Source organism: Brachypodium distachyon, chromosome 2, assembly GCF_000005505.3.
Source record: "Brachypodium distachyon strain Bd21 chromosome 2, Brachypodium_distachyon_v3.0, whole genome shotgun sequence".
In the NCBI taxonomy this organism is placed as follows: domain Eukaryota; kingdom Viridiplantae; phylum Streptophyta; class Magnoliopsida; order Poales; family Poaceae; genus Brachypodium; species Brachypodium distachyon.
Genome location: NC_016132.3, coordinates 57,343,919 through 57,355,140, shown reverse-complemented (window position 1 = coordinate 57,355,140; position 11,222 = coordinate 57,343,919). Strand labels below are relative to the sequence as shown.

General features: G+C 43.7%; 2 protein-coding genes across 2 annotated transcripts; one reads left to right on the top strand and one right to left on the bottom strand.

Moving 5' to 3' along the window:
* The first annotated feature begins 4,259 nt into the window (after nt 1-4,259).
* Nucleotides 4,260-10,113, top strand: LOC100821088 (vesicle-associated protein 2-2). The gene is made up of 8 exons (XM_003564983.3): nt 4,260-4,628; nt 5,887-5,957; nt 6,472-6,553; nt 7,136-7,251; nt 7,349-7,873; nt 8,527-8,589; nt 8,685-8,762; nt 9,692-10,113. The coding sequence occupies exons 1-8, from the start codon at nt 4,580-4,582 to the stop codon at nt 9,797-9,799; spliced, it is 1,092 nt and encodes a 363-aa protein (XP_003565031.1). The 5' UTR covers nt 4,260-4,579; the 3' UTR covers nt 9,800-10,113.
* A 264-nt stretch (nt 10,114-10,377) lies between these two features.
* On the bottom strand, nt 10,378-11,213 carry LOC104582944. Its single transcript, XM_010234488.3, has 2 exons — nt 10,820-11,213; nt 10,378-10,551 (listed from the first exon to the last, which is right to left on the bottom strand). The coding sequence occupies exons 1-2, from the start codon at nt 11,100-11,102 to the stop codon at nt 10,418-10,420; spliced, it is 417 nt and encodes a 138-aa protein (XP_010232790.2). The 5' UTR covers nt 11,103-11,213; the 3' UTR covers nt 10,378-10,417.
* Nucleotides 11,214-11,222: the final 9 nt, after the last annotated feature.

The following is an 11,222-nucleotide window of genomic DNA, read 5'->3' as shown; positions in this document are numbered from 1 at the left end:
CGCCGCGCCACCTCCACCCATGACTTCCTCCTCGCCCACCACGACCGTCGGCGCTCTCTCCCCGTCGTCTACGGTTGCCGCACCCGTGACAACTACCTAGACATCACCCAAAGCACACAAAATGATGCACATTGATCAAGATAGCTTTTTCTTTTTGAAATGGAGGATGAAGCTCCGGCCTCTGCATCAAAATGATGCACACAGCCTTTTTTATTATATTATTCATCGAAACTGACAAAACAAATACATTGATCAACTCAAAGCCGCCTTTCAAACGACAATTGTCGGAACACCCACAAAGTCAAGATAGCTAGTACAGTGTCGGTTTACTCAATGATTATTCTAGTACTAGCTAAATGTCCGTACCTTGCTACGAGATTAAGAATCCGTGGCTGTGGCTCATATTTTTTAAAATTTCTGATATATCTCAAAATATTATTTTTGATTTTTTTTAATCTTAAAAGTCAACAAAACCGATCAAGAATAGTCAAAAGATCATGATACGTATAAAATGCGTGGCAATTAGATGACTCTGTAGCCATTAAGAGGTAGTATTATTGGAGTGAACTCGCAGCCACCAACTTAGATAAGTGTAAAGATACGGTATCGATCATCTACCTTTGGCATGGCACGGCTTGGAATTGAAAATGGGTGGGCGGTCGTCGGTTGGACTTGGAAGATGCGCGCGTACGATGCCTCAAGTTCAACCACCGAAGAAGAATTTCGAGTAGAGAGGAGTGCCTTACCTTGTAAGTAAAGGAAATCAAGCTCAGCTGCTGACGTACATCTGCATAAAATAGAAATATACGTACTGGATCCATGCACTGATCACTGCAGTTTGTAACAGCTATTTAAATGTAGACCAGCATACGGACTCGAAAGGCAATCGATCGTTCGATCAAATCGCTAGACTTTGGAAAAAAAAAAAGGAAGGCCTACCGGTTTTCAGAAATCATGCACCTTTACAACCATGATTCGCATTGAGAAAAAAAATATATCTTCAGTAGGAACTTCTTCTCTTCCATGCACGACTGACCACGTATACAAAAAAAAATTAAAAGGTGCATACAGAGAAGTTAGCATCTACAGATCTACTCGCTCCGTCCCATTTTAAGTGTCGAAATATTACATGTATCTAAACACTTTTTAGTTATAAATACATTCATATTTGTGCAAATTTGAATCAATTAATATAATTAATATGGGCGAAAGAAGTAGTAACAACAGAACAACATTGTAAAGTGCCTTTTCCGAAAGAGCTTGGCCGTATATAAACTGTAGCATGAAAACATATGTGCTCCACTAGCAACAAAGTGAAAAGCTTCTTTTCATTTGAGTACACTGTCGTAGAGTAACCACACCACTAATCAGTACTACGAGTAGTGTTTTGGATCAACTGCATGCTCCCTTTCAAGCAGCACAAATAGCCTGCCTCACCAAGTAATAATAATCAGCATCAAGAATTAACCAGCTGCCTTTCTCTATCTCTTGGACAATTCCAGCTTTTAATTTGCATTTTGATGGATCAGCAAGAGCTGCATGTGAAGTGACGTGGCAACGATGGAGTTGCACAGTCTGCATCCACGTGGCCAGTGTTCCCGGAGCAGACGTACCTTGGTCGGTGCTAGCTAGCGCCGGCCGATGTTGTTTAACTTTGAAGTTTGAACTTACCTCTGAATGAAGGAAAGAACTGAGCTCTTCCACGTTGCAGGATCCCATTGGACGATCCATCGACAACAACGGCAGCATAGCAGCAGTAGTACGTACGAGTACAGGCGGGCGCCGATTCGGGATCACCACAGTGGACTGACAAAACATGTGCAGGCGGGCGGTGGCAGAGATCGGCGCTGTAACTTTTTGAGCTGTCCACGTCTGTTTTGCCGACATGGCCGTGAAAGCTCCTGGCATCCTTGGCACGACAAACCACCGTCTGTTCGGGTCGTTGCCGCGCAAAACACCACTTTTACGATTTTTTTGCAGATTTCATCACATATTGATCTAATGAGTTGCAAATAGGTCTTAATAGCGTGTTAGACGAGCTAACCAAATTTTGACCTGTGGGCCTCATGTGTCAGTGCCAACGTGGACGAGCCCCTTACCACGGTGGACTGGGTCGGGTCTGAACCAACCTATTAAAATGAAATCATGCCCGATTCGGGGGAGGCAGACCTGACCCGACCGGATTTACCATATTTTGAAACCTAATCAAACGTGATTTTCTTTTAACCAGTTGACTCCAAACCCGACCCGGTCCACCGTGGCAAAGGGCTCGATACACGTTGGCACTGACATGCGGGACCCACAGGTCCGAAACGTGATTAACTCGTCTAACACGCTATTAGGACCTATCTGCAACTCATTAGACCAATATGTGGTGAAATTTGCAAAAATTTCGTAGAAGTGGTGTTTTGCGCAACAACGTTCCTAATAGGTGGTGAAATGTGCAATTTCCTCTTTTTATCGAGTACTAAAAAACACATTGTACTTCCTCCGTCCTCCAAAATAATTGACGTGAATTTGTATATATTATATAAAAATTCACGTCACTTCTTTCGGGATGGAAGGAAGGAGTATTTGAGTTTAAGTGTCGATTTGAACTTATCATTTCGGTACAATTTGTCATTTTGTGATATCAACCTCCAGACGACAGAGGCGGCTGCAAGACGGAGACGGAAGCATATGCCTTGAGTCGATGTCAACCTCGAGACGAGATGGGTGGCTACAAGATGGAGGTGGCGGCGTCGTTGTGAGAGCTGAAGGAGCACGCGTCGATGGAGTTCCCTAAGCGCATGCCTTGAGTCGAGGTCAGAGTACCAAATGCGACGAAGCTCCCTACACTTCTAGACCTTAAAAGTAAGAGTAGAAGGTCTTACAAGAACTTACAGTTTTCACATGAAAGATTAAAGAAACACAACCTTCTAAAGAAACCAAACAAAAGACGGAACACAACATTGCACGGCAGTATGGAGCAACACCTCGCCCCATTATTAGATGGCAAAGGTGATGTTAGAAAGAAAACGACCACCGAGAGAGAGAAAAGAAAAAAAAGGTAAAGCGTCCTTTTTTTTGTAAAAGGTAGGATCTCGAAGGATCCCGAATTTATTCATTACTGGTAGCACAAAGTACAAGCACACCCACATCAGATTTTAAAATACAAAGAAGTCCTTGGACTTTGCAGAAAGGACCCCCAAAGGAGAAGAAGAAACGCAATTGGGTCCTCAACCCCCAATCGGCGCTCTCCTCGCCGTCACCGGGGACGACACCACTTGGGACGACGAAGCCGTCGCAGCTGGTTGCTGCGACCACCAACCAGGGGAAGAACTGCCTCCAAATCGACACTCTGGCCAGGAGGAAAAGATTCGGTCGCCCTTCGACCAGAAGATGCAGAGGAACTGCGGGAGCCGACGGCCGATTGCAGGCGCCGAAGCTCCTCCACGGTATCCCCTGCTGATGAGCTCGACCACAAGAGGAAATCTTCAACCCGCTTCCATCCTCTCGTCGGAGAGCCACCACCACGATGACTCTGACCTCAAGAGGAGGAACAGAGGACTCCCTGCAAAGAAAGGACAACGAGTTTATTTGGGAGGTTGCCGTCGTCCATCTCCATAGCAGCTGATCTAGCTCCGGCCACCACAGGGACGTCCGCCACCAAACGCTGCCGGCCGCTACTCGCACGCGGCCCCAGACTACCTCCTAACGGCATAGCGCCACACCCCGGCATTAAGCCGAACATCTCAGAGGGAAACCTAACTCCGACAGAGCTCCCGACACCTACCCCATCTCCATCCCCACCGGCGAAGCCGGCAGTGAGGATCCGGGCTCTGGCCGAGCTCCAGGCGAGATCTAGGGTTTTTTCATGCAGGAACAGTAGAGAACGCGAGAAAGAAGAGGAGGGATCCCCGGATGTGTACTTTGATACTCCCTGATTTTCTAAGTAAACCGTCCTAGAATACAAGATTGAGTGGTTTAAAGAGATGACTACGTGTAGAAAAAGGAGAGGACACCGCTGGAGGCGCTGGACCTCTACTTAAGCTTACCTTTTTTTTCTACGTATACAAGTCTGTCCTTCCTGGTGAGCCGGTAGAATTCTTGGTGCTTAAATACAAAATTCTTTGCAGTACAGAATCTCCGCAGCATTCTGTTTGGTTTCCTTTGGGCCAATGTGAAAAAAGCGGGCAATCATGTGGTGACCCCACCCGTAAAAGGAGGGCCCCAGCCGGCTGAACTCACCCTGGGAAACCTCGCCCCCACCACGCTCCGCTCCGCTCCGCGTCCCCCAGCACCAGCAACCGCCCCCTTCGTCAAACCCGCCGCGAGACTCGACGAGGAGCGAAAGTGGGGGCGGTCGCCTTCAAATCCCGTCGTCTTCACTCCAACTCCCCCCTCCCACTCCTCCTCCACCACCACCACCGCTGCCTAACCGGGCCAGAGCTGTCCCGGTCTCGGAGCCGGCGGGGGAGATTTTTTCTGCCGGAGCCGGAGCCGGAGGAGGTTCCTGTTCCGCGGCGGCGGTTTTACGGGATTGCTGACCGTGTTTTAGCTATAGGCGCTGATCCGATCCGATCCGGCTGTGGTTCCGATGGGGCAGGGCGTCGTCGAGATCCAACCCCGCGAGCTCCAGTTCACCTGTAAGCACCGCCCACGATTGTTTTCCCCTTTCCTCTCATCCCCCACCCCTGCGCGCGATAGTAAATTCTGATTCGTGTTTGGATGAGGAGCGAATCGATTCGGCGGCGGTACGAGTTCGCGTGCGGCGTCCATGCCTGCTTATGGATTCGATGACTTGCTCGACTACGCCCTTCCTCCGTGGTTTTATATGTCGTTTGATTTTTTTATTTGGAGCTTCGTTCGGTTGATTGGTGGTTTGTTTTGATGGTTTTTGTTGCCTTATTGTGTTGTGGATTGATCGGAGAATAGGCCTGATGTGAAGTGCTTTTGTGTGGCGTTTGTTTAGGATCGGATTGTGATGTGGAGGATTAACGTTTGGTTTGAAACTGGTAGCCAGATATTGCTCGTTGTGATCGTCATACTAGTGTGAAGTTGCGAAGCAACGGGTGCAAACAACAGAATGTTAGCTGGTAGCTTTTCTAACTTGCATATTTTTCGGGGTTTAGGTACTTGCAGTTTAGCTTTTCTAAAATTAGAGGGCCTAGGGAAAGCAGTAGGGAACTAAGGATTGTAAAATTTTTTTGCCCCGGGCGAGTTGTTAGTGTTCTGTAAGATAAATTACCAGAGTTCAGATCTTCCCTGTAATTTTTATCTTAATATGTTTTTGAAGATTAGCCTTGTTTTTTCTGACGCTGGTAGGTTGCTGCCTTTCCGTTCGTTTGGTTAGAGACAGGTCGATTTTGTGATTCCAGTGGTTGTAAAGTCTCCCTCTCTCTCGGTAGTTGGCACATATTCACTCTACTCATTGTGACGACAGAAAAGGGGAGCTAAGGCTTGCAAAAATTATACTCCACTAGTAGGACGGCCGGGCAGGCAGCTGATGTGAGATACGGTCTAGGGGTGGTTTCAAATGAGGAGCCTGATGCAGTGATGCACATGCCAACAATAAGAGGGAGGGGGTTGCTAGTGAAATGGATAAATAATGTCTCCATTTCCACAATTGGTTTTCGTAGGAATCATGCAAATTACTCTGCTAAATAAGTGCATCGTCATTTGGTCTTTATGATTTCAAAACTCTCAGCATATATGATTCTAATGTGGCTAACTGATGTTTCATACAGTTTTAACTTTCCAATTTCAACGTATGTGCTTGATAATAATGTGTAAATTGCTAAGTGCAAAAAATATTCTGTGACATTTCAGTTTCAGTATAAGATATCAAGTTCTCATCTGTTAAGATATAAATCTGACTTGGTTTCTCTTCATTATTATTGCCAGTTGAGCTCAAGAAGCAAAGTTCATGTTCTGTCCATCTAGTCAACAAATCCAATGAATATGTTGCTTTCAAGGTTTGCCATTTTTCCTTCTGACGATGATGCATACTCTTTTCTGACTGTAACATGATTACTGGCTTATTGCTATTGAGCATCTTTAAAAGTAGAATTGCACCTCTGTTACTAAATGCATGTAAGCATGGCAATGAGGCATGTGAAGATTGACCTTGATAGTTTTACTTAATATCATATATACCATTCGTTTGCATGTCCAGAGACACTAGTTCCCCAATGGAAAGGTACATTTCAACTTTTGAGGTATGGGAATGTACTATGTAGGGAAACATGATATACATATATCTCAAATTGGTAAAGTAATACCAATACTTATTTATTAAGAAAGTGAAAAAGCCTGAGTGACACGCACTTGTTTAATAACAGGGGGATTGTTTCATAATGCTGTCCATCAGTCATTTCTGACCATGCTAAAACACTGTCTGTTATTTTTTTGCTTTTATGTTCAAGTAGATGATCACAGCTTGATCATCAACACAACTGCAGTATCTGATCGTCATATTAAATTTGCTAGGTTAAAACAACTTCTCCTAAAAGATACTGTGTCCGACCAAATATTGGAGTTATCCTTCCGAGGGCAACATGTGATTTCACAGGTGCGTACATTACTGAGTTGTACTCACTTTTGATAATGGAGTAGTACTTTTGTGAATGGAAGTTTATTGTACTGCAGCTCTGTTGACCTTATTGCTCTGAACCAACTTTTAATTCTAATATGACTGACAACTTGATTATTTTTTTATTGAAACCGCTTTCTAATGCTTATAATGTGAAGTGGCCTTGACCATTGTTGTTTTCATGCCCATGTAAATGGCTCCATTCTCAGTTAATTGAACTGTTCTTTGTTAGGCGTTTTAGATTTGAGTATTTTCTCATGTTTTGTTTGAGGACTGGAAGAAGTTGCTCTATCACCATCTCATTCCTCATAAGCACAACGCTAAAAAAGAGTGGGGAATGGGGTCGTCCCAGCAAACTACAGAATGGACTCATGATGGACCAACCCATCCATTCCCTAAAATGGACGTGCCATAAATGAGCAGCATGTATTTGCTTGTGGGAGATGCTTGCAATTATATATTCGTTTTGTCTTGCATTGTGACTTGATCCTGTTAGATTTTTTTTGTAAGCTGGCTTACTCTTTCCTTTGATTTATTTTCTTCATTGTCTCTTAAATGTAGTTACAATGCAAGCACAGCGTTCTGCTCCACCAGACATGCAATTAAAAGACAAGTTTTTGGTTCAGACCACAGTTGTTCCTCCTGGTACATCCGATGCGGACCTCAGTCCTGCTTTTGTAAGCAACTAAGCACATACTTTGAGAAACTCTACATGCATAATGTTCCTTTTATGTTACTATCCTCATTCTAAGTCTTACTGGCTCTTCTGTGCAGTTCTCCAAAGAAACCAACGCATATATTGAGGAAAGTAAATTAAGAGTTGTCCTTGTTGATGTATCCCATCCTCCTGTGGAGCAACTGGAAAATGGTGTCCCCAATACTGATGCAGTCGCTGAGGTTCCTGTGTTAAAAGATACACTAAATCTTGAGAATGATGTGCCAGCTAAAGAGAAAGTGGGTCCTCTTCCTCAGGAACAAATTTCAGCTGTTGTGACTGACATACCTTCCCCTGTCAGGGAGACTCTAATCCCTCAAGAAATTCCTGTGCTACTGCATGAAGAACCTGCTATTTTGGCAGAATCTCCTCCCCCTCTAAAAGATGAATCTTCCCCACCTCTAAAAGATGAATCTTCTTCACCTCTAAAAGATACTCCTGCGAGCACCATTGAGCAAACTACACCTCTGAAGGAAGACAGTATAATTGTAAAGAAGTCTTCTCTAGAAGAAACTCTTCCAATAGAAGCCATTACCTTAATTGACCGGGGACTTCTTGGTTCACAGAATCATCAATTATCTCATGTAAGTTTCCATTCTATGATTCTCATATATGTAATTCCCCCTTGTTTAACTTGGTAAGACAAAAGAACATCAGTTTCTTAAACATGCACTATTCCTGGAGTTCTGATTTCTAGCTGGACGTGTACAACTCCCAAGTGGAACTTAGTCTGAAATTGGCTAGATTTTGGTATCAACTGTCTATTTCTGGTTAAATGGTCTAAAGTCTAAACCATTTTGGTTCACAAATGCAACAAAAGAAGTAAAAGAACTACTCCCTCCGATCCTAAATTATTGTCGAAATATTACATGTACCTAGACGCATTTTAAGAATAGATACATCCATATTTGGACAAATTTGAGTCAAGAGTTTAGGATCAGAGGGAGTAGCTGGAAGCAGCTTGAATATTGGCCATAGATTTGTCTAAATTGGTATAACTTTGGGTAAGTTCTGGCTGTATTGTTCAGCCAAATCACGCCCTTGCAAGAAAACCATGCAATTTTTTTTAATGGTTCTGTTTCTCCCTTATACTCTAGAAATTGTTTTTGTAAGATAAATTTGATTATGTGTAACGTGCATAAACTATGATATACTTCTAAAGTTCTTGATTCTACATTGCGCAACATTCTGCTGTTAATTTCATTGATTTCTCCCTTGTATTATTAATATGGAACAGGTAACAGAAGATGTTCAGAATCTGAAGTCTAAGCTCAGTAACCTTGAATCAAAATTGGAGGGGGTAAGATCAGTTTATGTTGTTTTATTATCTTAGATTTCTTGTATTTCATAGAACACCCTCCAACATGAAACAAATATTATGCTTCTGTTTTGTAGGCTGAAAGGATGATAATAAAGCTGAGAGAAGAGAGCAGGACCACCACCCAGGAGAGGGATAAATTACAACAAGAGATGGTATGATCTTCTTCTTCTTCTTCTTCTTCTTCTTCTTCTTCTTCTTCTTCTTCTTCTTCTCAGAAACATCTACATCCTTTTTTCTTTTCTTCAAACAACCAACCACTGGCCAGGTTCCACTATTTTGGAATAACAGAAGTAAAGAATGCTCAACTGTATGTTTTAACCTTTAACTTGCAGTAAAAAAAAGTGCCGCCTTAAAACCCTCCAGGCCACAACCCATGCATGTTCCATGTCCCTCATTTCTTACCATGAAGAGACAACTATTTGGTCTTCCATACCAAGTCCTGCGCATGAAGAATCCAGGCAACCATTCCATGTTTATCTTGCATTAGAATTCCATAGATATCTTGTGTTCAGGATCTCTTTTGTGCTGAAAATGCCTGTTACTCGTGGCAACATATGTTTATGCATCAGTGTGATCTTCAGTCTGCAATGTTTGTCGACCCGTCTTAAAAATATAGTTTGAATGAAACTGACTTGAGTAGTAGCACACTCTGAACGCACTAAGTTGCTTGTAGAATTTGCTATTTTGTTGAAATATATGGACACTCGCACTATTTTTCCAGGTAGTGCATATGGAGATGTGTCATTTTGGGGTATACATTGGATACTAGTAGTACATCACACTTGGATCAATTTGCTCTTTTACTTGTACTAGCAAAATACCTGTGCCTTGCTATGTATCAGTAAATTAGACTACCCTAACATGTCTACCATTGTTATCGTGCTTCGTGTCACGTCTTTAATAATTCTGCTAAAATTGAGATAGTTCCACATGTAAGATAAGAAAATAGAAAACTGTTGACAGACTGCCCCACCGATTCGTCTTCATAGGAGTGAAGATCGGTTTTGCTTTTAATGTTTAGATGGCATTTTTCTTGTCGATCTGCATCTCTTGTTTCTAATACTATGCATAACATGGCCAGGTTTTCTTACAGAAGGGAACCCCGAAGAGTAAAGTAGGTTTCCCATTGCTGTTTGTGGTTTATGTGGCGCTTTTGGGTACGTCGCTCGGCTACCTCTTGCGCCTATGAGTTGGCATACATTCGGAATCCAGTCTGGGTGCTTCAGTATTGGGCAGAGTTGAAGGGCAGTTACACACAAAAATCTTGGAAGAGCATAATTGCTTAGCACTATCATCGTTATTAATTAGTTCAGACGGTTTTGAACATAATGAGGTTACTACCAATTGCCTGCCTGTATAGAGCAGCTTTTACATTGTATAGGACCGTCCAAAGTGTTTACTGCCCCTGTAGATTATAATTAACCTTGGGTCTCTTCCTCCTGGGAAGTTTTTATAGTGTGTTTTGGGTTCGGTCCTTAGAACATTCGATGGAGTTTTCTGTCTTGTTTAGTCTGGTTGGTGTAATTGATTTTAGTGAGCTGTGGGGCTGTAATTGATTTCACATTCTGGCTTGTGAGAGGCAACAAGGGAGTTCTCCACAGCTCACACTTAATCTATTACACCAACCAGAGTAATAATATTAGAGCTCCGATAATTGCATCCAGCACTGATAATAACAGTCAGTTAACTAATGCATACAATAATCTCAAATACTCCGTAGATAAGAAAGCCATGGTTTTTGAAGTGTTTGTACAGTGGCAAGGGACACTCCGAAGAGGCAAATATGTTGACCCAAGTGGGGTTAACTCTAACCCGGTACTTTATTTATCGTGGCGGCCGGCATGCTATCAGAAGGGGTGTGGCGGGCCGCCCGGGCCTGGCTGTCCGAAGAGCGGACCGCAGCAATCTTGGAGCAGGCAGCAGCAGCAGAGGATGTAGAAGCTGTAGAAGAAAGAAACCTTTTCAGGGTGTCAGGTGGTAACCTTTCACGAACAGAAAAGTTTCGGAGGTAAAAGAAAACTAAACAACCAATATGTGCCTCGCCACTTTGAATTGCACGTCGAATGAACTGATATTCTGTTTGAGCTGTTAACTAATGAAACTAAGGGAAACTGTTGGGTCTTCTTCCTTTTGAGCCTTTAACTGAATGAATCGATAATTTCACTTGTAAAATGCAAAGTTCAAAATTTTAAAAACGGATCCAACTTACCAGGACCCGAAGAAGCCACCGAACCCAGGTCCCCAGGAACCAGGGCCAGGGCCACCGAACCCAGGTCCCCAAGGACCAGGACCAGGGCCACCAGGAAACCCAGGCCCGCCAGGTGGAGCCGGACCCCACCCACCAGGGCCTCCCCAACCTGGCCCACCAGGCCCCGGTCCACCATGCCCTGGTCCTCCAGGCCCAGGTGGATCCATTCCGCCAACAGAAACTGCTTCCAAGTTCCAAAACTACAACAGCCTCGCAGGAACTGAACCAAGGACACAGTCAGCATTTCTGGAGGAGAAGAAAGAATTTATAGAGATGCATTGAGAACCGGTAGCTGCACAGGAACCTACCAATCCATGGATCACCTGTTCCTGCAGCTCTCACCCACCGGTCCATGCTCCATCTG

Coding starts and splice junctions, on each gene's coding strand:
- LOC100821088 (XM_003564983.3), top strand. CDS start 4,580: ATGGGGCAGGGCGTCGTCGAGATCCAACCCCGCGAGCTCCAGTTCACC. Junction 8,590..8,684: donor TTGAATCAAAATTGGAGGGG/GTAAGATCAGTT, acceptor TCTGTTTTGTAG/GCTGAAAGGATGATAATAAA. Junction 8,763..9,691: donor ATAAATTACAACAAGAGATG/GTATGATCTTCT, acceptor TAACATGGCCAG/GTTTTCTTACAGAAGGGAAC.
- LOC104582944 (XM_010234488.3), bottom strand. CDS start 11,102: ATGCTGACTGTGTCCTTGGTTCAGTTCCTGCGAGGCTGTTGTAGTTTT. Junction 10,552..10,819: donor GGTGGCTTCTTCGGGTCCTG/GTAAGTTGGATC, acceptor TTTCTTCTACAG/CTTCTACATCCTCTGCTGCT.